General features: G+C 40.0%; 1 protein-coding gene across 1 annotated transcript in view; it reads left to right on the forward strand.

The window, feature by feature from the left end:
- LOC101741569 (nephrin) overlaps positions 1-26041 on the forward strand; it is a 396854-nt gene that overhangs the window by 322063 nt on the left and 48750 nt on the right. The window contains exons 8-9 of the mRNA XM_038010776.2: positions 15477-15621; positions 16103-16233. Of these exons, the coding sequence (XP_037866704.1) occupies positions 15477-15621; positions 16103-16233 (276 nt within the window). The remainder of the gene's footprint in view (positions 1-15476; positions 15622-16102; positions 16234-26041) is intronic.

Below are 26041 nucleotides of genomic sequence, written 5' to 3' on the forward strand. Positions count from 1 at the left end.
AGGAATAACCTATTCCATGATTTTAATCTCGAGTAAATTCATAGTCGTTTTTCCACGTATACTTGCGCTAGGAATAACAATACGCGAATAGCAGAGTGAATGGTGAACAAAAATAAAATCCGGCAAATAAATGTTGTTGTTCAACGGCATAGTGTAAGAGCATACAAATCGTCAACTCGATTTTGCCGTATTTTAGTGTGAAAAAGTAGCTGCTGTGTAAGATATCCAGCTGTCAAACGTATTATTTTTATTTCTTGTTTGTTTGAGGGAATTGTCAAGTTTTGTCGTGTGGTTTTATCTTTTTTCGTTTAAACGTTGCATTCAGACTATTAATAATCATTTAGTGCATTGCGTTGACTTGAAATTAAAACAGAATAAATATTTATGAAATGACAGAAATCAGATGTTGGACTGACAGACGCCATTACTTTATTCTAGGAATAGCTCCGTTATTCCGTGCGAAACGGCGGTATAGTAACAATTCCCGAATAGGCCCACTATTCTTAGAATTGTAGTTGGTAAAACGTAAAATTGATTTACTCTCGATTAACTGACGAGTTATTCTAAGAATAAGATTTACTCTTGTTTGGTCGAATCGACCCTTAATCATAACAAGTGGACATTTAAAATGTCATAACGCGAGAGGGTCCACAGTCGACCGTTCTCAGGTATAATTAAATTATATTTACCGTGGACTCTTAATGAAACGGCTTCGCACTCAGGAGGAGCATCTTAATGCATAATTTAATATGCAATAAATCTTAAGCAGATATGAATAATGAATACAATTAGCATGTGGCACTTAAATCTACGACACGTACAGGTATAAGATTGCTGAAGGGCCATATTTTCCACTGGTGGTAACGTGTCTTGTGAGCCCGCACGGGTAAATTACCATTTTTTTTTTTTTTTTTTTTTTTTTCGGGTAGAGGGCCGAACCTCCTACGAGGTCCCCGCGCAAAAGGGGCGCGCGGGGTATGTGAGACTCAACGATCTGCATGGTGTTGTGAGCAGACCGCGGGCCCAAGGATTTTAGAGCCCACCCACTAAACGACTCCTCTGCACTCTTACACCCGACGTCCGATCCCCTCCGAGGTCAGAACCCGGATGAGGTAGGGGGGCTACCGCGGTCAACACTACAACCAGACGGCGCGGCTCACCCCAAGGACGCCCAGCCGACGGAGCCTTCGAGGCGAATCGAAGGCTCTAAAACGTCAGCCGTCTCGGTACGGCAGCCCGTCGGGCCGCCCAGACGGTGCCGCTGGTGTCCCGGAATACCCCGCTGGACCAGAACCAGCCTGCCGGGTCGGGACGCGATACACCGTCGACCGGTCGCTCTATTCACTCCACGGCAGCGCGCTAGAGTGCTGGTAGCGCGCCGCGCGGCCTCACCCCCTCAGGTCGCCCCTTGACCTTCACCGGGGGGAGGCCGCCACCTACAGGGGCCGGGACGTACGGGCGTATTCCCGCCTCCGGCCCCCGGCTCGACGGCGACGGATCGGTGCGGAAAGGGAAGGGCTCTCCCTCTCTCGCTCCGCCACCTCCTTCTGCGAGATGGTGGACTCGCAGAAGTCGAGCATCGCCTTCCAGGACGCGTCGCTGCCGAGCATCGTAGCCACGACGCGCGGCAGCGAGAGGTCCTCTCCAATGACCGCGACGAGGGCGGCGCGTTGCTCGTCGAATCCAGAGCAACGCGCCAGCGTGTGTTCCGCTGTGTCTTCCTCGTCGCGGTCCGACGGGTAAATTACCATTACCCTACCTTTTTTTTCGCGAAGCAGTAAACAGTAATCTAGTAATCGTGGCCTAAAGGATAAAACGTTCCGTGCATTCGTATCTAGCGATGCGTTCGAATCCCGGGTCCCAATTTTTCTAATGTAATACGTACTTAACAAACGTTCACGATTGACTTCCACGGTGAAATCAAACCCGCAAAATTATTGAAGTGAAACTTCTTTAGAATCGTTGTGATTTCAAACTGGATGAAATGAAATAAAACGAAACGAAAAAATAAGTGTGCCGATTCGATTGGCTTGCCGAAGCGGCTCCGAGCGGCGCCGACAAATCACGAAGCGCTCCACACGGTCTCACGTCCCCGACAAGTGCAGTGTGTTTTGACGTCCGTGCCGCTGTCATGGCTCTCGGAGCGCCCTGAGATACTTTTATTTCTATTTAGTTTGTTATCAACAGAAGTCGCTTCACGTAAATTCAACAATCCCTGAATCGCGGTGACGAGATGTTATACAGTTGATAGACGTTCTCGTATTTCTCTTGCTAAATATACTTGCCTGGCGTAGAGATACCGTGATCATGCAGGTGGTTCCCCAGGGTGAGGCTGCTCCATTGTACTTTACAAGGAAACTAAAAAATATTCGAGACGTCGGAATGTAAGGATTTAAGGAAATAAACGCAACGTTTTGAATCAGCCCAACGAGACTGTCTTATTGGAGATGGCGATTATTGAAAGTCTTTAAGTCCTGTTGTGTAGAACATAACCAAAAATATAAGGATTATATTATCCAGAAGCAATCATTATACTTAAAATACCAAGGATGTATAATCCGCATAGATGTTAGCTTAGGTACGTAACTAATGCCCTGTCCACGTTCAAATGTTATGTTGAAATCTGGTATCCAGTTAATTGGATCTACGACAGACGACTATAATACCCAAATTAATGCGTTATATTATTATGTATTACTCTGCGATATAAACAAACCGGTCGGTGCTCCCAGTCCGTGTAGACTTAACACGCTTTAACGCCAGCTACAGTTCCATATTAATAACATCCCTTTGAATTTATACAGTGTTTTAACTTTGTTTCCATTGTGATCAAAATTACACACGATCACTTCAGCAATAATTTGGCAAACGTTAATCTCATTATTCCAGTAAACACACTTTCCTTCTATAAAACTCTTACTTACGCGTTAATATTCAATTATTATTTTGTTTTTAATTGTCTTTCTATGCAAACGAGTTTACGGGCCACCTGATGGTGAGTGGTTACCGTCGCTCATGGATGCCACCAATGCCAGGGACAAAACCAAGCTGCTGACTACCGCTAAGTACTCTCCGCAAGACTCGTTTGAAAAAGGACACATAATAGCTCGCGGGAAACACCCTGGAGAGAAGTTCGTTCCAAAACTGGACGGTACGTGGCAGAAAAGAACTCTGGAAACGCACTGTGACAGAACGTAGTGGTTGTAGGTAGAATGGATGAATTCTACTCGGAACTGCGATAAATTATGATGACGGGCATAGTGATGGTAATAACGAGATGTTGGAATCATCTCAAACAATTCCTCAGAGCACTCCCCATTCAACATACGATACAAAACACAGAGAAAACCGATGTCCACCCCTAGAGCCAGACGTTCCGAACGATCCTTGAGAACGGATATCGACAATCTAATAACAATTGAATTTAGTCCCACTCGAACCCTCGGCCCAGAGAGCTCTCCACTTTAAACACAACTTTTGATCGTCTTTCCTACACCATGCTCCGAGAGAGACTGTGATAACCGATATATCGCCCATCCCCCATGACAGCATATGCAGCAACCGCATAGCAATGCATTGTATCAATGATAGCTTGCCATTGATACATAGGATGAAAAGTGTGATGGAGAGCACCGAACCTTATGGAGCGCCAACGCCAAGATCTACTTGTAGAGTCTCTCAGGGATTCTGTAAACTGGTAGCTTCAACAGAAGTGCCCTGTGCCACACCCTATCGAAGGCCTTCGTAGTATTAAGGCTCTCAGCTATAGCCTCGCTCTTGCCCTCAAAGGCATCAGTCCATCCATGAGTAAGGTATACACGAAGATCGCCAGCTGGACAAAAAAATCAACACTCAAATAACTTGTAAAAGTTCATAGAAATAAATTACATCCATTAACAAATACCACTCTTAATTCCCTCATTCATATCACTTACAAGAACTCGGTGCCTCACTCATTACCTAAAATTTTCATACAAATTCATTTAAAACTAATTTGAAGCCAGAACTCTGGTTTGTATAGCAGTCACACTGTAGAGCTAGTTCAGCGCTCGTCTCTTGATTAGATTGCCTCCTCGGTGTGAATACGGACTCGGTATAATCGCGGAAAGCAGTTTAAGAGCTTGGAAATGTTCATTTTACAGCTATTTTTAAATTTGGTTTTACAGTCGACGCTTACAGTTTTCCCTATTTGATTTGAATTTAAAATATTTCCAGTATACGTTATTTAAGTTTGTACTTAATTGCAGATCCGTACCCTATATTGGACTATTCATCAAGTGATACTATCGTCAATATAAGATCCTTACACGTGTTGGATCTCTGATAGGTATCAACGTAGGATCCACTGATACAAGCAATGCATTTAAGGTTCAACTTGAATAAAATTGACGAATCGAGCAGCACATACACATTGACTACGTAAATGCTGTCACCCACCTTGAGCTATGAATTCTAAAAACCGCTTTCTTTCAAACCGGAATATAAGCAGGACGGTGATATACAGTCATGCGATCTTAACGCCCAGTGTAAAGTAGTTACACTTACAAAACCACATCGTTGGAGTCACTCGTGAACACGTGATAAATACATGTTAACGTAGCAGCTTTTCATAGAAAAAATTGGTAGGCGCAGACAGATGCCAATTTTGACCACAGGCCTTTTAAAAATAAGTCACAACGGATACAGAAATGTGAAAATGTTGTTAATTAAGCCCAATAAAATCTTAAAAGCATTACATGTCTCGGTGGACATTGCTAGCTCATTGATAACATTTGAACTACTGAAGATATAATTCAATAAATTGAGACTAATTACGTTATTGTATTAATTAATGAATATCATTGGTAACGAAATAGTCGTGTTCTCGTGACTTAATTCCATCGATCGATCTTTTTGCCAGCCACTAGATTGATTTAGTAAAAATCTTCACACTGAATTTTTATTACCATCGTAGGCCTGCTGTATTAGAGTTCCCACATATGCAACTCGATGGTACAGTAATTAGTGAAATTGCATCACTTCTTTTGCAATGTTTTATTGTTTTAATAATTATTCTTATGTTTTATTCTTTTACAACAAGTCTGAAACTAGCGACAATCTTCTAGCGTTTGTCGCTCTCTGGCAACATGCTGAAAGTTATTTATTTCGGGGATATTGTTATTATTGTATCCGCGTTGGATACGCGACACGGATGGCTAGACGCGTCCGACATCGACGATAAATAATAATATTGTTATGTTAGCAATAAACAAACCAGTCTAAGCACGCTGTTAGTTTTTGGTACATATAATGAAGTTCTCGAAGTGGACCACTCGCAGACCAACAGACTGAATGCACACTGATTACATACAGTGGATGCCGCCGCGGACTCACAACTCGATTATCGGCAGCAATGTGAGTGATTAGTTAAATGCTCTCGAAGCTCGGGACTCGTACATATAAGTTTGCCAAGAAACTTGCAGGCTGCTAGAGACGGAGCTGAGAGTTAATTACTCGTTACTATTTTGTTCATTCGGTAACGTTAAGATTCAAGATATCACTCAAAAATATTTGATACAGTTTTGACGTGACAACGTCTTATAATTCGATGGAACCGGCTGCACGCACGAAAAACATGACTCATGCGGCGTTACCTCGCTCTGAGGCGTTCCATTTAAGGCTTGAAGTGCAAACGAGAGCGCGCAACGAGCGACAAAGAAGCACAATCGGCCTCCGCGTTCGGCAGCGTTCGACATCTGTCTCTCTCTCCTACTTAAGTGAGCGATGCATCCGCGTGGACAGCTGCTATACAATAACACAATTCAAAGCACATTCATACTTGTAAAAAAACTATGTAATAGTGAATTCCATTTACCTCCTTCTCTATATGCATACAAAATTCCTATCAAACAAATTAAATTAAATTTTTCTTTTGAAAAATGAAACCATTCCATCAGTATTTTCTTATGACGTTGTCACGTTCAGCTATCGTCAGTAAACCGACTTTATAGACAAACCGATTTTTTTACGATGTCGAGGACTGTCTAACCGGACTCTTGTTTAGAAGTGCTCACCGTAGCTTACGAACATCGAGCTACAGTTATATATAATCGTAAAGTTAAAGTGATGAGCTGAAGGCCGCCTTGCGCTCAGCACTTACTAGAGCCAATGGACTATACTACTTGAATACCGCGCCCTTGATATATTAAAACTCACTTTTAGTTACTCTTTGAAGTATGTAACAGCTGGTAGGCAGCGGCTTGGCTCTGCCCCTGGCATTGCGGAAGTCCATGGGCGACGGTAACCACTCACCATCAGGTGGGCCGTATGCTCATCTGCCTACAAGGGCAATAAAAAAAAAACTACCGCATCACTAAACAAAATAGTGATATGAACTTGTGCGAGCTGATGACACTCTGTACCACCAATCACACAGCACGAGCATATTTACCCGTGTCTGGTGGTTGATAGGCGGGCAGTATACTAGTGTATCCTAGAAACAGACACACTTACATTCTACAAGTATGTATGTACATAACACACATTATGATTTATGACAATGACAATGGAATGTTGAAGCAGCTGTTGCTCCGTAATAAAAGTACAATAACGAGGCCAAAACCTCGCACATTGTTTAATAATAAAGGTGTGTAATGAAATAATTGGAGTCCTAACGCAGTCTCACTGAGTCATTAGAAGTGTAGCGGCTCACGAGCTCCTCGCCGTGTCTGTTTTTAATTCATTAACAACTTAATATATGTATATGAATGTTGGGTCGTTAAGACGTACCTTTGAGTGTTTCTATTGTGGTCGTGTCGATGCACGCGCGCGTGTGCCTGTGTGAGTGTGTTTGTGTGAACACATCTCAAGGATACAAACGTGAAGTCTTCTTTAGAACTTTGCTACAGCTCTTTGCTGTACATTGTTTGATACCAAAGTTTTTCAGCACTCTAATCTAATGAAAATTCCAGAATCATGTATTATCAGAAGCACCGCAAGTTAGCACTGAGATAATATATATCTCAAAAGTAATTTGACATTGGCAATAATATGTTTTATAATTTGCACGTTTATTTTTTTACTTAACAAACCTACAGCTGGCCTACAAGCTACTTACAACTTACCATCTACGGCACATTCCTATAAGAAGAACGTTTTCATATCAAAATAATCGTAAACCTTACACAATTATTTTCTTATTCGATATTGGTACGACATTTACAAATGTGCGATATCGTTTTAATCACCTAGTTAGTTCTGGCTGCGATCTCTGGAATTGACATTACAAACACACCGCATCAAGCAGTGCCAATCATACGGCAACAATCTAACATTTGATTTAATAGGAAATATAGATGATATACTATACGCACGGGGTGCTTAATATATCATAGCTATTGCTTCGCGAGTTCGTTCATCCATCTTCGCCCATAAACTCACAGGTACACCACAAGAGCAGTCGCCTACATGTCGGTGTGCTTTAACTAAATGAAACATATAATATACTTCCCCGCAATATAGGTATATTGTAATAATGTCAGTGAGATGATCGCTGACCCGTCGTATCCATCAAGTCGTAATACCCGGAGAGCGCGTGTCAACACCGTCGAGCAGCGCCGCGCGACACCGGGCACTAATTAAACACAATGTCAATCAAGACATCGATATGAAGTGTTGATACGTCGCGGCCGAGCACACACAAACATTCTTGTGTAAAACTATAATCACACTGATTTTGCGTTATGGCTATTACCGAATCTATTGCTTTCTAATTGTTGGACGATGTACAACAGCTCTAACTGCTTGAATCGCAAAACACACAGCTCTATACTACATGAAAAACTTCTAGTTGTGGAAGCTGAAAGAAATCAAGCTAATTTACAGGCAGATGGTTGTTAATCCCCCATTAAAACTGAAAGTTTTATCAATTACAAGAATCGTTTTCTACCTTAGTCTGGATTCAAACGTACTCACGCTGTTGTCAAAAGTTCAAACCGGAAGCTTCGCGACTGATGTGCACTTATCTTATTATATATTTGTAGTGAGGTAAGCAAACATAAGCGTAATTGGCCGAAGCATCTGCGCCCTGCGGCGCGGCGATGGCCTAATGTTTGTGTCGGTTGTTGGCCACACACAAACGTAGCCACATCCATATTGTTATGTAAACTCATTAAAATCAAGCGGTGGGACATTACATTGATATGATTTGAAAGACTGTGATAACAGCTCTATTTTATTTTTAGTAAGGAAAACAGATAGTAGGAACATACATTCTTGGTATGAAAGTTTAGTGCTGTAGATGGGCAGACGAGGTCGCGGCTCACCTGGTACTGCTTGATGAACGCGTCTGCTTTATTTGTATACAAATGTACCTTCTTCTTCTTTGTCGTTATATATATTTTTTGGAAATTAGAAATATATATTTTTGTTATATTTGTATGAAGATCACTTCATACATACGTAGGTGGTCACGTCACGGCAACTTAACAATTCATTATTTCTATAAACCATATCTCGCATCACCTTTTGGTGCCAATATCAGACTGTGACTAATGAATTTGTCGAACCATTAACAGGAAAAAATTCTACTCGAATAATTTTCATGTAGAATTAAAAAAAGAATGAAACCGTCCAATATTGTAATTTGGCTCGAATGACGATCAAGATATTGTTTCCAACAGCTGTTAGATCGGCTCAATACTGAATTAATTCTCTCTTACCAAACTTGCAAAAAAAATAATCGAATAGTTTTCTTTAAAATTCAAAAGCGCCGTATTCTAGTACAGCCTGAGATCTACTTCATCATAACCAACCCACGGTGAGGTATAATTCCCGTCACAAAAGTTTTTGTCAAGCAAAAAAATAATCTAAAAACCTTTCTATTGCATTATCCTTTTAATTTGACTCTGAAACAACAGAAATAAGCGAAGGAAAGATCACCGGGGCGTTGTTGGTGCGCAGACGGAACCCGTGCGACAATTTAAAACGCCATTACAACGCCGAATGGACGCTAATTACACGTTGATATTCGGTAACGGGTCCCCTCGACCCTCGGGAGACGAAAAACTTCGAGGGACAGGAACCGAAAAAACTGGGTTTTAGGGTCCGCGTGTAGATTGAACGTGTTGTCAAAATAAAGCTTTTTGTTTGAATTTAAATATTATATAATAGTATCACGCAGCTTCAAAGTAATTAGCTATAACAGTAATATAATTTATTTACCTATGAAGTTGCCGTTTTACAATACTGGCCATTTGAATCTTATTTTATGTATGTTCTAAGCGACAAGAGCTAGAGGGTGGGGAGCTTTTTCGTCCTACACCGTACACACCAGACCTTGCCCTGAAAGAATTCTACTTTTTCTAAAGTTTGGACAAAAGTTTTTGCCAGGGGAAAAATTCAATACCCGAGAAGCAATACAAAACGCCTTTGAAGAGTTTGATGGCTCCCGTAAACCTAAATTCTGCATCGATACCATGGGTGCATATTCTGAATATTATAAATGAAAAATTATATGCAAAAAGAAATTAGGCGCTCTGTATTACAAATAACTGTAAATAACAGGCTCCCAGGTCCTATACCTGGGAACCTCCGGGACTTGGGGCCGAGCATCGTAACCGCGGCGGTCGAGAAGTCCGATCATATTTCTCCAGGCTCCGTCAGGCTCTCCCGTGACCTACCTCAGCTTCCAGCAGAAAAAAATAATCATAAATTCACAGAGACATGAGTCAGGACTGACAGAACTCATAATATGCGCCGCTATCGTTTAGATCTCGCAGCCTGGGAATTGAACCTCGACATTAGTAACTCCTAATACAATACTTTAGGAACTTGTCCTATTTCAACTCCTTCTTAAGCAATCTCAACCTCCTGTCTTATGTCAGGGGACAGCTGTCACAACCGTGCTTTTAATTTAACCGGCTTATCCAGAAGCAAATAAGTTTCGTATTGATCTTGTGGCTCTATGTCGTTTTGTTTTTGGAATTTAAAATATCCAAATGACTCATTTTCTATACTCCTGAAATTATATGCTTACTTATTGAAGTGAAACTTCCTTATCGGCGTTGGAAAAAAATTTACCGTCACATTTTTCGGTTACGCGTCACTTTTTTCCGTTACGCGCCATCTGTTTTGTATTCATGTCTATGATAATAAAATCCTTTTGTTTAAACTTTATCTAATTTAACTTTTTGAAGTGAAACTTCCTTATCGGCGTTGGAAAAAAATTTACCGTCACATTTTTCGGTTACGCGTCACTTTTTTCCGTTACGCGCCATCTGTTTTGTATTCATGTCTATGATAATAAAATCCTTTTGTTTAAACTTTATCTAATTTAACTTTTTGAAGTGAAACTTCCTTATCGGCGTTGGAAAAAAATTTACCGTCACATTTTTCGGTTACGCGTCACTTTTTTCCGTTACGCGCCATCTGTTTTGTATTCATGTCTATGATAATAAAATCCTTTTGTTTAAACTTTATCTAATTTAACTTTTTGAAGTGAAACTTCCTTATCGGCGTTGGAAAAAAATTTACCGTCACTTTTTTCCGTTACGCGCCATCTGTTTTGTATTCATGTCTATGATAATAAAATCCTTTTGTTTAAACTTTATCTAATTTAACTTTTTTGTATTCATGTCTATGATAATAAAATCCTTTTGTTTAAACTTTATCTAATTTAACTTTATTTAACCAATTTCTAGAAAGTTGCATGTAGATCATTTTTCGAAAAATAAGGCCATAAACAAGTTTCACTTCTTACGTGTGTACACTAGTACACGCACACATTTTTTGTATTCATGTCTATGATAATAAAATCCTTTTGTTTAAACTTTATCTAATTTAACTTTATTTAACCAATTTCTAGAAAGTTGCATGTAGATCATTTTTCGAAAAATAAGGCCATAAACAAGTTTCACTTCTTACGTGTGTACACTAGTACACGCACACATTTTTTTTTTAATTAAAATTAACAAAATATTATTAAAATGTGCATTTAATATAAACTATTTTCATTTTATTGTTTCAAACGTTCGGAATAATTTGTAATTTTCATCGTGGAATATGACGAGTAAGCTGTTAGTCGTCCACATTTGTTTAACTTCAAAAATCTACAAAAAAAAAAACTTAACTCGATCACTTTCTATCTCAAAACTAACTACGTGTAAAATATTGTATCTGCTTCTAATTTCGCTAACGAAAACGCCCACAACACCCATAATAACCCTCATGTGAAGGCGGAAGACCAGCGCGTAAAGTCCGCAGATAATATTTGCGCAGAGAACAGCACAAAATGCAGCAGTAAATAACAGGAGAGCGAGCCACCATCCGGGCGCAGTAAAGCGGTTGAATTACGCGCGATGCATGAACAAGCTCAGCTATTCTACAGCCTAGATAATATTGGAGTACCTCGGCACCTCTGTGCGCCGGTGTACGGAAATATCTCAGAAATGTATCTAGCCAACGCCAACGTCGGTATGTTGATGATGTACGAAGTTTATTAGGACGCTCAGCTCAACTAAAAAGGACCAACTACGTATTTTGAATTTTATACAAGTTTAAAATTTTTGTAGTCTAGTGTTTCCATTCACGTTTTCGTGATCCTTTTAGTCCTGAAAAAGGTAAAAGAACAGATAAACTTTCTTAATACATCACTATCACTAGTGACTACACACATTACAGGACAAATAAACTTAACTTAGAATCTCTTAAGGATTGTTCCTAAAGTTAACAAACTTACCAAACATACATGTATACTACATAATTTTGACTAATCGCAACTGTATATCAGCTGTCAAACAAGTCACAAAATTAGTCAAAGTGTCACAGTCCATAAAAATGCACAACAGCCCAAACTACGTGTTCTACGTTCCAGAATAATAAATATTATCATCGCTTAGTGCAGTAAGGCTCTCTGGCCTGATGCCAGCACATAAACTTACTGACGCGCCACTACACTGCGACGTGATTAAGATTTCGCCTGCGCAGCCGGTTGTGGCTATTATCCGGAATAGCTTTTTTAAGTCTTGGAGTTCTGTTTGGTCGTTATACTGATTTGGTGTTTATTGGAACGCTGGTACTGAAGATTCCCACTTCTATATTATTATGTCCTGCCCATTCTTTTATACGATTTTAGAATTTGTCTTACCGGATAAGGAATAAGGAAACTGTTTCAAAAATTGTGGGCAACCATTTTATATCACTTAAAAAGATCTAAAGCACCTTGCTATCAATTTGATTAAAAGACTAAAATATACTGATCACTTCTAGTACATTTATAAAAGCTCTACAGTTAAATATACGAGGAACTACACAATAAAATTCAACGACATTTATAACTACACTAACCTGTAGATATTTTGAATACTCACTTATTCCCCACGCATTCCGACTATAAGGTCCACCTATTTATACATTAAAAACAATTATTGCTTAGATGGGTGCACGAGCTCACGGCCCACTTGATGTTATGTGGTCACTGGAGCTCATAGGCAACAAAAACGTAAACGCCGCCATCCACCTTAAAAAAAAGTGTTCTAAGTCCTAGCTCTTTCAGGTGGACCGTATGCTCGTCCGCCTACAAGGGTAATAAAAAAATTAAAAAAAGGAAAAACGGCTACTCTAACCCTTCCAAGCGAAATGCATAACTGCTTCACTGCACAAATAGGCATTGTGGTGGTACCTACCCGTGCGGACTCACAAGACGGCCTACCACCAGTGATTAGGAAACGATACCAATACACCAGGCGTCTTATCCTTATTAACGAAACGCTGTTCTTACAATCTGAAACGACGGTACTCCTCTCTTCTAACATACATATTTATTTACATAGTAGAGTACTATATATAATATGTAGATATGTATAATTATATTCATAATGTTTACATTTGAAATTCGTTTTAACTACTCGTGGAAATATATCGCACTTCGAATTGGCCGTAAATTCGTTATGTAATGTAACTTGGCCGTGTGTATACAAATCGAGGTATAAAAAGGCCTGTCACATAAAAAGCGAGGGGAGAGAGACGTACGGAATAATTCGTAGCATTATAACATCCATCGAGCGAGCGCGTGACTAACTCGCACAACGCGCTGTAGGCGAGGAGCTGCACTCACTCACGACGACTCACGAATAAATAGCTAGCCTTTTATGTGGCGAAGCCTGTTTACAAAAAGTTCGATGTACTTTATTGAAGAATAAAAACCATCTCCCTTTTGTGCTCGATAATAAGGGAATACCTATGTAGATATTAGAAATTAGCCCAGAAAGCCCAAAGTATTTTTTATTGCTTATTCATAATAAATAAAAGAATATTTTAAACTCATAATGAGAGGTAAACAGTTTCGTTATTATTTTTGAAGTAACCTACTACTAATTAGTTTAAATATTCACTAATTTCAACTTAGCGAAAATCCTAATCACGCCTGACGATAGACAGCGGTGTGTTATATTGTACTCATTAACTTTGTATGAAATCTCCAAGCAGTATGGAACGTAATTGCGGCCAGCCTATGCCTCTGTATGCTCGGGACGAGACGACACGAGACTCAACTATGTCTGCTCATAAACAAAAACATTAATCAGAGAAAATTAAATAAAGCAAACGTGCGATTGCGAGGGTTGAGCTCCGCGAGCAGATCGTGTGCCAGTCGCGTTTAGGATTTATCCGCGACGCGTGATCTCCGTGCCGATGAAAAACTGAATAAAGCGGCTTCCTAACGAAGCAGCGCTGTAATCGTTGCATTATTGAAAACGCCCCGGGACTCAGACGAGAGCTTGCGGTTCGGATTTCGCTGACTTTTTATTATTTACTACACGCAACTTTTTTTATTGTTGTTTTTCTAGTATTTCGATCTGAAGTTTCTTTTAACAATTTTTCAGTATTAAATCACCAACACTTATATAAATTTTGATTGTTATATTTTTTAAACCAAAGAAGATTAATTATTAGACAACGGATAAGGAAGGCTTAAAAACGAAGTCAGGTGGACAAACGTGCGTTGACCGATAGTTCCAATATGATCTTCTGATCAAACGAAAAGAAAGGGGCAGGTCGTTTGTACATCTCTCTCAACTTCAACATCACCTTGTCGACCTCATCACACTACTCACGTATCACACCCTTAGTGATCCGCACTATATAATCGTGCGTAGGTACATAGGAAATGAGGCTCTGTTGACAGGAAAAAAGTAAATTACAAAATTTTTTAAATTATGTTTTTGAGTATGCAGCATCGAATTTTGATGAAACAAAACCTTTATTATACACGAGATTGATATCTGTTCACCTGTGAAGTTACATGGACGAATTCCATATTAATATTTTATTAATTCTCTTTAAAGATTAATCCGACTTTACTAATCTGTATTACTTTTGTAGGCAGAATAGAATATTGCCATCTCATGTTTAAGTATTCACCGTTTTAGAGTAACACTGTAAATGAACGCCGCTGTTCCAGAGAGTGTGGATAGACTTTGGAACAGAGCTTAAAGCAGATTTTCCCGACGTACGAGTACAAATCTAGAATCTTACTAAGTAGAATCGACAAGACGAGTAGTCATAGCGGAGCGTGACCGAGTGTCACTTGCAGGCTCGCGGAAGCTTACTGAGACAACCGCAGCCGATCGTAACAATTCGAATAAGACCTAATATATTCAAAAATATCAAACACTCGGATATTTTGAAATGTATAAGGTCATGATTTTTGACGTGACAACGTCTTATAATTCGATGGAGCCGGCTGCACGCACGAAAAAACATGACTCATGCGGCGTTACCTCGCTCTGAGGCGTTCCATTTAAGGCTTGAAGTGCAAGCGAGAGCGCGCAACGTGTGACAAAGAGGCACAATCGGCCTCCGCGTTCGGCAGCGTTCGACATCTGTCTCTCTCCTACTTGAGTGAGCGATGCATCCGCGTGGACAGCTGCTATACAATAATACATTTACATGTTTTCGTCAAGTATGAAGTTCAGTGAAAAGTGAATGTGGTCTCAATAGTTTATAGCAACGATAATAATTGAAAAATGAAATCATTCCATCGGTGTTTTCTTATGACGTTGTCACGTTCAACTATTGTCAGTAAGCCGACTTTACAGACAACCGATTTTTTGACTAGATAGGGAAAAGAGCTCACGACCAGCTGGTGAGCATGGAAGCCACCATCTACTTTGAAATATTTGATGATGTTTCAATTGTATAGTATATATATATATATATATATGCACCCATAAATATAGCACTATAAATGGAAAAATAAAAATAATGACATCATTATTGTGACAAATTCAAGTAATTTTAATATAAAATGTTTGATTATCAATTTATCGAACTGTGTACACAGCAGCGCTAATGTTGTCGCCGTCTGTTTGCAAATTAACATTGGACGCGTCGGTCCACCTGGGACCTGATCCTAATGTGGCTTGTCCAATGCATCTATATCTCACGTGCGGGTATCTATTAATGTTATGATCTAGTTTGAGTTGGTTTTTTGTCTCCAGGAGGAGCTCCGGGACAACCTGACTATGAGCGTGATGAGCTTCGTTCCGACCCTGGATGATGACGGAAAACCAATCACATGTCGAGCCGAGAATCCTAACGTAACCACCCTATCTATGGAAACCTCATGGACTATCAACGTAGTCTGTAAGTATTACTAATTATATTTTAAAGCTAAATTTTGATGACGTCTTGGCCTAAAGGATAAGACGTCCAGTGGATTCGTATATAGCGGTGCATCGGTGTTCGAATCCCGCAGGCGAGTACCAATTTTTCCAATGAAATACGTACTTAACAAATGTTCACGATTGACTTCCATGGCGAGGGAACAACATCGTGTAATAAAAATCAACCCCGCAAAATTTTAATTTGCGTAATTACTGGTAGTAGGACCTTTTGTGAGTCCGCACGGGTAGGTACCACCACCTGTTTATTTCTGCCGTGAAGCAGTAATGCGTTTCGGTTTGAAGGGCGGGGCAGCCGTTTTACTGTTAAAAGTGAGTCCTTACAACTCATGTCTCAAGGTGGGTGGTGGCATTTACGTTATAAATGTCTATTAGCTTCGGTAACCACTCCGGAGACCTACAGAGATATGTGCTCATCATCAGTTGCATTTATTTCCGTTCAGACCCTCCAGTCGTCCGACTTCGCCTGGGCAGCTCGTTGGCAGCAGGAGACATCAAGGAGGGAGACGACGTCTACTTCGAGTGTCATGTGAGGGCCAACCCTCCTGCTAGGAAACTCTCCTGGCTACATGATGTAAGTATACTCAAGGAGTAATCAACAAGTACACAGCTTCCCGTACTATATGAGCAGTCACCAGCTGGCTGTGGTCTGTAGGTTTGTCAGCCTTTGCTACCAGAAATAATTTGTGCAGTCACGCTGACCCAAATGCGCTGTTGGTGTGTTGTTAGATACAAAGTACCTAATGTTCTTTATTCAACGTTACACATGAAATAGATAACTGAATGCAAACAATACGCAACTTGCAGATGAACGCTCACCTAACTTGAGGTACTCAATGACGCGCGCCAAGTACGATATTTTTTTTTATTTTTTTATTTTCAACAATTTTTTTTTTTCAACATTGTGACGGTTTCTTCGTATTTTTTGTATTTCACATCTTTTTGTAGAGAATGAAAGTTATTGAAATGAGTTTTACAGTGAAACTGTTTTTGTTCGGATAATTATTCGGGTATACATTTTTTATTATGATTCTTTTATTGATAAAAATAAAATTAAAACTACTTTACAAAGTTATCAACTTTATTTTATTTACAATGATTTATAAAAAATATATAATAAAAATATGCTATTTTTTTTTACGTTATTACGAAGTTAAGTCGTACACTGTGTGTGTGCATTACTAATAAAAATCTTTCGTTACGGACGTTATTTCCCGGTTAGGGTATCCCTCCGCATCATCCCATAAGGAACTTCGTTCCAAAAATTCAAAATAACTACAGAGATTTGGGCAAATAATAACAGCCTCGCTCTAAAAACCGACCCAATAAAGTATTACGTGCACGGTCGGGCAATCGCTCTGTGACTCGTTTTTTCGTTGGTCGGGTTATAATCAGCGCCCCGCGGACGAGACGGCCCATCCATTGTCGCTGGTCACTGCACCTCTCCGGGGAAACCAGTCGTCGCGCGTCCTAAGGTGGCCAGCCAGGTGGGACAGCGCCGCCAACCACCGCGCCTCAACTACGCTGGTTACGAATATGTACTGTACAAATACTTCATACTCCTTTATATTTTTCACAAAATTGCTAAGACTACCAGTTAAAGAGTACCGTGAATCGCAACTGAGTGATGGACGTACACGCAAACACAACCGGGTAAAAACAAAAACATATTGACGCTCTACTAAAATTTAAGATTTAAAGAGTGAAATCAGCTATTTCATAGTTTTATTTTCGAACTAACGATGAGCACATTCCGTCCCCACATTAAAACGGTACGCGACCGCGCCGCCTTCATACTAGGACGACTCTACCCAATGCTTTGTAGACGAAGCAAACTGTCCCTCCGTAATAAGGTAACTCTCTACAATACTTGCATACGTCCCGTCATGACGTCATGCAAGCGTAGTGTTCGCTCACGCGGCCTGCACCAACTTGAGACCCCTTCAGGTTATTCAATCCCGATTCTGCAGGATAGCCGTCAGAGCACCATGGTTCCTAAGGAACGTGGATCTCCACGATGACCTGGAGCTCGACTCCGTTAGTAAGTATCTACAGTCGGAATCGCTGCGCCACTTTGAGAAAGCGGCATGAAAGGAGAACCCTCTTGTCGTAGCCGCTGGAAACTACATACCCGACCCAGTAGACCGAATGGTAAACCGTCGACGTCGCCCAAAGCACGTCATTACGGATCCTCCTGATCCATTAACGGTGCTTTTAGGCACCACAAGCACCGGTCACCGTCCTCGTCGAACCCGTCGCTTGCGACGAAGGGCTCGACGAGCGAATTAACCTATAGACACAGCCGATTTAGTTTCTCGCCAGATCTTCTCAGTGGGTCGCGTTTCCGATCCGGTGGTAGATTCTGCGAAGCACTACTCTTGCTAGGGTCAGTGTTAGCAACTCTTCGGTTTGAGCCCCGTAAGCTCACTTACAAACGTTAGGGCGAATCTGAAATAGCCTCTCAAGGCTATCTATCAAAAAAGGTAGGAAAAAAAAACGATGAGCAAGTGCAACCGCGGGATCACATATAAACAAATCATTAACATTTCAGTGAGACGAAGCTTCAAGAGGCGTCAGACACACGGGACATTAGACGTCCAACGCTTTCTGAAACAGCGGCCGCGTCGCGTGCCCGCTGCGATGTCACTCACTGACTCTTATATCCAATTGTTTCTGATAGAACGTTTTATCAGAGCGACGGTGATGCGTGCCACTCTCGCATATTTATTACGTATTTCAATTCGCGAGTCGAGCTCAGTGCACGTGACCGGCTTACTTTATAAACAACAGCCAAACAAAACGTTTTAGGATTCTTCCTCTCGAGACAACAGAGCGGAGGGACCGTTGACGAATATTAACAAATTGGGACATAGATGTTCTCAATTAATTGATTAATTAATGATTGAAATTGAAATCTTTATGTGGGTATCTGTTAAAAATACATTATTTTTTGAATGTCAAGATCGTTTAAGTCACCGACTATTTTTTTCAATGATGATGCCATGGTGATCCAGCCCACTGAGTTTCTTGCCGGGTCTCTTCAATAGGTCGCGTCCGATCCGATTGCTCTAGCAAGAGCGGTGCTTCGCTGAATCTACCATCTGCTCGTGTTAGCAACGTCCCAAGTTAGAGCCCCGTGAGCTCATCTACTCATTCGGTAAATCTAACATGACCCTTCGAGGTCACTAGAATAGGTAGGAAAAAATATATTTTATGATAGGTTATCATTCAATGCAGCTGTACATTTAATAAAAAATAGACCCAGTTATATTATTATGTCAAGTACTGGAAGAGCCACTAAACACTAACAGTCGTCGTCACATCATCACATATGTTAAATTTTTATTGATGACAATACGGTATTACTTATGGAACTAGTCAGCTACACATAACGTTGGAAACACTTTTTTTTCGTTTTTGACCATCACCTAAGCACTAAGGAGATCTTGACGCAACTTTTGCATTCTTTAAATAGTTAAAATGGGTCACATTATTAAATTAAGTTATAGCAAGATAGTGAATTTATCAGTTTTGATTGAGTCATCGGATAAAGCGCCTCTACAACAATATAATCTAGAAAATTTGTACAATCTAAAGAAAATTCAAGTGAGACCTTCATTTCAAACTAAATAAGTTTTTTCTAAGTTGAAGTAGCTTGATCCACGGGCCACGTTAAAATTCAAGTGCGGTTCGCCACTGTCTCTGCGACCTAATGGAAACTTTAACGAAGAAACACTTTCTTCAGCCGACACGCGATGTTTCTCGCTAATTTCATCACAGAACACTGCATTCATCCTTTAAAGATTTTCAATGTAATTCTTCCAAAAACCATCGAATAAATTATCAAGTACGAGCAGGTATCGTCAATTAGCAATCCGTGCTTTAAGAGGTGCTTTTTATTGACGTTTCAATACCTGCGAGTGCTGACTACGTTTTTAATCTTCGTGTGTCGAAAATTTGTTCATATACATACATTTGTACTGTAATACATTTTGACACTCATTCTAAATCGATTAACCGCCACCCTTCCAATGGTGCGTGAAGAACATGTTTTCCTCAAAAAAAAAAAAAAACCAGTGATGCTGAATCTCGCTGATCTCCAGAAGGTCCTTAATGTAATAACATTATAATGTAATATTATTTGTGGCGCGGCGCCGGTCGGGAGCCGCTGGGAAATCTCTGCGAACACGAACCCAGAGCGAACGGACTCCTAATGAATGTAATTGTCTTGCGCGTCTCTATTTAGTTCACTTCAATCCATTTATTTATTGCCTCAAGCTTACGAGCCTGCCAATTCTTAAAGAAAAATATACGCCTCTAGAAACGCAATGGAAAATCACACATATGGGAGTCATTTAAGCGTTTCTCATGTCTCATGGCCTATGACATACTAACTGATCATCATCAACTCCCATCTTGATCCTGTTAATTGTGCTTCACGGTATTTAGAAGTTATAGCTTGCTGTAAGCACCATGATTGGAGTTCCTTGACCATTCTATAAGATTGTCAGTGACGAATATTCCCAAAGTGCGTATTTCATTCGACGAGGAGTAGCTACAACGTTTAAAAGATTGTATTACGGTTAATGGATAAAATTATAAATAAGCTTCATATTTTAAGTTACTATAATCCTCCTCCTCCTCCTTGTATCGTTCTCCTCATTACTGAGAGTCGTGACTCCCACGCTGTATCAATCTCTCTTGTACGATTGTTCTCCATCTGCTGCGATCTTTGGCCTCGTGGAGAGCATCGTGGAGCATATTTCAAATTATAGAAAACATATCGAAGTCTGCTTAGGTATGGCTGCACGTGCATAAGAAATTATAGTTCTTTATCGTAGTAAAATTATTTGTCAACTCAAAATTCATAGAAATTATTGTTTAATTTATCGCTATCTAACTATACCATCAATAATAGTTACATAAATATAAACTCATATTTTAGTTAAAAATAAAATATTACTATATACACACGCAGCCTTGTCTTGCCCTAAAAATACGTAATTTCAAATATATGGTAGATGTATTTTTTTGTTGCCCTTGTAGGCAGACGAATATACGACCAGCATTTGAAACGGTGGTCGAATCTCCGTCTGCTGTCCAACACGAGGCCCACATACTTGAGCTTCGGCTGTAATACTAATAGCAACGGCTTCGAAATGCGTTTTATTTTAAGCCACGAAACATCACTAAAGCGCTATCTAGAAAACTGATACAGCATCATCTACGGGAAAAAATAAGATTTCAAAAACTTATCCAAAAACTATGGACATTTTCGAAATACGGTAACTAACTGAAAAATGGTCATCATTCAATGAGATTTTAATAACCTTATGTATGGTCCAGTTTTTGTTTAATGATCGTTTGACAAGTAATTCCTAAAGCAACGGTTTTCAGAAAATCTTAAGAAAGAGAGCGAGCTAATGAATATGAGCTATAAATTGCGATGAGTTTCCCATGGCACTTGAATAAATCCCAACTTGGGGTCATTTCATGTTTGAAACGCCACTCAACATTTGAATCACCCAATTCATGTGAAATATTAGAAACAATTTCCAACACCAAATACAGATCAACAACAATTAATTAAATCTGAACTGAAAGTAATTAACATCACGGAACCAAAGTACCATAACTCAAATGTTTGTTATGTATAAGTTGAGAAGTTTGCAAACATACACGCGTAATACAAACGCGAGCCTTACTTCAGCGGAGTTGAGGTGACATCCCCGGAGGCGAAACGAAACCTGTTTGATTTCAACTTCCACTGCATGCACATACGGTGAACTTCTAAATGATTTTTGTGAGCACTTTACCTTTGGGAATCAATTTTTGCCAAACCTTTAACTTCAACATTAGCGCAATTAATGGAAAAATAAGTTGACATTCATATTATTTCTGAGTAATTACTAATCGTCAATTGCTCAATACTGTATACAACAGCAGTAGAAGAGCTTAATATTCAAAGAAATGACAACTAGCATTGACTAGCTTATTTACTTAAGTAAATAATTCAATAATTCTAGGTGCGCTATATAATTAGAACGACAGGGGGAGGGAGACTGTTTATAGCGCTTGTTGGCAGTCAAGCATACTGCCTATCTGATGCTAAGCAGCTATCGTCGATCATCAACTTCAGCGATGGCAGGGGCACAGCGAGGCCAATGCTTGCTGCAGAATACTCTCCACAAACCTTGTTTGAAAATTGATCTCTCATAACGCTCGGGAAACACCGTGTAGAGAAGTTCATAAACGCAACGCTTTCCGGTAGTATGGATGAAATCTGCTCCGGTAGCAGGCGGTGCAACGATGAAATGAGATGAAGGGATTGACTCAAACAATTCCTCAGAATACTATCCATAGAACATACCGTACAAAACACAGAGAGAACCGAAGTCACTCTGTAGACCCAGGGGATCCAAGCGATCCGTGAGGATGGGATTAATCCGGACGGCCCTCTTCTGTATGGAGTCCGATGGAAGTAGCTGGTAGTTAGGAGCCCCGGCCCAGAGATAGGACTAGTACTCCACGCGAAACAGGACTCCTGCTTTGTATTACAAGACTAGCTGAATATTTCTGTTAAAGGGACTGATTTTTAGACTCAATGATCACATGTGTTAACGTTGTGGTGTTCTTAGATTTGTGACGTCTGATGACAACGTGTGATGTGACGTCTCTTTCATTTAGATTGATCCTTAGAGCGTATTGGTTAGCCCTGTAAAAGCAAACGTCATATAATCATGTATATTGTTTCATTATTGTTAGTAAGCTGTTATCTGAGGAAATAAAGGCGCGGCGGCGTCCTCCGGAGGGCGGTTAGGGCCCGTATCCCTTCATCGCGGTACAAATATTTTCCGCATTAATTGACTCGCGCTTACGTTTTGCTTTCTCAGTGTCATTAAGCTAACAGTGTATCTAATTTATTTTCTTATTATGTTCTTAGCGCTAATGTGTATGTATTAATAGACGCATTATCTAATGGAAATTAAGGCTACACTACACTTCGATTGGCACGTGTGACTATTTCGCTACAGAACCAAACAGGAGCGTCGGGACCTGGAGGAGGAGGAGGAGGTCTTATAGTTAAGATAGGAACTAGGACGAATTTTTTTTAGGACTTTTAGGACTTACTGGTGACCGACTTGGCTATATACTCAGTAAAATCAATAATAAATGTTTTTTGATGATGTATTTTATATATTTTTCAATGTTAATATATATTTTTAGTAATACAATACAACCGCTATTGCGTTGCCTAGATCATCTCCAAATAAAAAAGTTTTTTATTCATTCTTTTTGGTTGCTAGCGCCGAAGAGCTTACAGTCCACTTTGTGTAAAAGTCTGTTCTGGGCACGTTGTTATAAAGTCATCACAGCGCGAGTATCGTTGTTGAGCTTTTTTTGAGCCTTTTTTTACTTGGTGAGATCAGGCCGGGTTATGTCGGACTCCTAGACGACTACCGACTTAACCGTCTCGATCACTCTCTTCCAACATCCAATTGCCACCCGAGATGAAATTCGAACCAGGACGAGAGAGAGAATTCTCGGGTGAAAATTGTACTGCTACAGTTAACTGTTAGATGATCAAAAGTAGTAGCAGTTGCTTGAGGGCCGGTGGCAGCTGCGTGCCTGCTGATTATCCGGTTTAATTCTGACTGTTGGGAAAACGTTTCGAAACTCTATTGAGCGAAGTTCCGAAATAGTAATTCTTCAGACCGATAACTCATATCGTCACATGTGACTGACCGATTTTATTGAACAGCAAATTGTCAAAACCATTTTTTTTAATTCAACTTCCCAAATATCTTTGAAATGGATTAGCATTAGCATGAATATCGTAAGATTCCCAAATGAATTAATTATCAAAATACGGAATCAAAATCGCAGGGAAAATTTACAGTATATCTTTGAATGTAGAATTAATTACTGTAGAATTTGAATGTAGGTCATCATCTGCTCCATGTCTCGAGGCGAAGGCCTCCATACCTGCGCCGTGACGCGTGCCCTACGGACACACTCTACAAATGCTATTACTAAACAACTGATTTAAAATATCACCCTCAATAGGCGCTTAACTTCTTTACTAAAAAAAAAGAAGTGGTCATCGGAATCATCATCCAACCGTTAACAGGACAGTGTCAATGTCATTATAAAAAAAAAAAAAATATTCGATCGAATAACATTATCAGGAAGTTGCTCAAAGTGACGAATCGATTGTCTAATCCAAGTATTAATTCGGAAAGTTTACCAACAACGCTAAACGGGGGAGGGGCATCGTGAGCTTAAGGAATTCGAGATAAGTTTACCGTTCTTCTATCGCTTCTGGGGGACCAGTCTACCCTCGCGAGCACATGTGGAGCACTAAAATTGCCGAACAAACGGACGACTTAAAATACAACTTTCACAAAGTCAGCAATAAAGATGTATCCTAGCATGTTTTTGACAGTGTTGTCGGAAATATAGAATCGATACCGTGCAAGCAAGTACATACTTACGATATCAGTCACAAATGTACAACAGTTGTCAAAAAGGAACAAGAAAATAATCATAATAAAAATGTTTTTACCGCCTATTGTGGGTTTTATAAAATTCTTTCCCCACCTCTCTCTATGCATGCTGCAACAGTTCGGTGATCACTATAATATTTATATAGCTTATTTAGCTTATTCTTTGATTCCAAACAAAATCAAAGTATCTCAATTTCAGTCCAAAATAAACATGAACCCGTACGTACAGTCGGTACAATTAAAACAAAACGTTTCGTGTACATTATGAAGGTTTTTGTGCCGTAATCCGAAGCTGTGCTCGAGTCCTCGTCAATCAAGTGGCAGATATTAAAATTCAGGACAGGAGCGGGCCGTGTCTCGCATCTGGACTACATATTAACATTCCGGCCGCTTCTCGCTTCTACTCGGATTAAAAACGAGATCTCGCCCCGCGGATTGCCTCATCGTGTGATAAACGAATCGAATCTATTTATAATAATTGATTACATATTACATTTTTCAGTAATTTAAATTTCGTTTAGACAAATAGATGGGACGACCGTTAGTCGGTAAGTAGCCGTCGCGGCCTCCGGAACCACACAGTACCTACTCGTTTACGGAAGCGTCGTCAATTTTAAAGTGAAATTACATAGTACAGTAGTAAAACTTGACATTTTAAATTCAGCTCTTCCTTCCATCACTTGATTGCTTCTAACAGCATGGCTTACATCTTTTTCCGATTTGTGCTCCGTCAAAAATATTTCCCAACCGCTTAGCTTTAACTTCGTCATCAATGCTATAACATAAAATGTTAACGAGTGATTGCATCCCACTAGAAAACTAGTTCGAACTTTTGAATAGAACCAAACAAAAACCATAACACGGCCCAATTCCTGTGACGTCACAAAATGTCTTTTCAGAATAAGAAGAGCAATAAATACAAGCTCTTAAATGATCATAAATTTGCTCTGAAATTATATATATATTGTAATCCACACAATTAGTCAGTGGAGAAGTTGAGCCGGTGAAGGATGTGGGCGGTCGACGGGCAGCTGCCTCCTCGTTGTGTTAATGATAAATCATATTTTACGAGTACGGTACTACAGCTGATAGTACAAAATAACCGCTTCACCGATTCGTGATTTTTTACTTACAACTTCCCGCTACTCTTCGTGTTATATTTTACATGCGCACACATGTACAACGTGCTACATAACCAATCACACGTAGGGAAAGGAGGTCGGCAAGAAATTCATGAGGAGATCCGAAGGCCGGGATCTGTAATGTAAATCTGTATAGACCTGTGTCCAGCAGTGGGTGACGGTGGGCTAATGATGTGAATTATGATGATGACTAATGTATAGCTTTCCAACTAGGTTCCATTAAATACATATAAATACGACCTAGTGATCCAACCATAACAAACAAGCAAATATTTACCTGCCAAACCAAACGCTTTTAAAAACAATAAATTTAAACAAATCTGGTTTATATGAGTTGGGAGAGTCCTCAAATCCGAACGATGAATAATTGAATTAAGTTGGACAGTGCAGTCGAGACGATATTGGCAGCGGGTGGATTAGCGAGTCCAGAGTTGTGGCAGCGGGCGGCCGGGCGGGGCCCGACGCTCTGACGTCACTAAATCCTATCAGATTTGATCAACTGCCGTAATTCCAAGTTTAACTTCAATTCAAACCGGTTCCACTGTTATCTGCTTGATTTGTTCCAGCCACAGACGTTATGATACTTTAATATTAGAACGTGGTAGATTGACCACAGGGTTCAATACTAAGGTTCCGGACTAGTGTTGTCGTAAATATACAAATTCACGCGCCCAACTATACAGATGATGAGATTGCCGCGATTGCGATATATTTTTGTCGAATAGCGTTTTTA

The sequence above is a fragment of the Bombyx mori genome, chromosome 4, assembly GCF_030269925.1.
Source record: "Bombyx mori chromosome 4, ASM3026992v2".
Classification (NCBI taxonomy): Eukaryota; Metazoa; Arthropoda; class Insecta; order Lepidoptera; family Bombycidae; genus Bombyx; species Bombyx mori.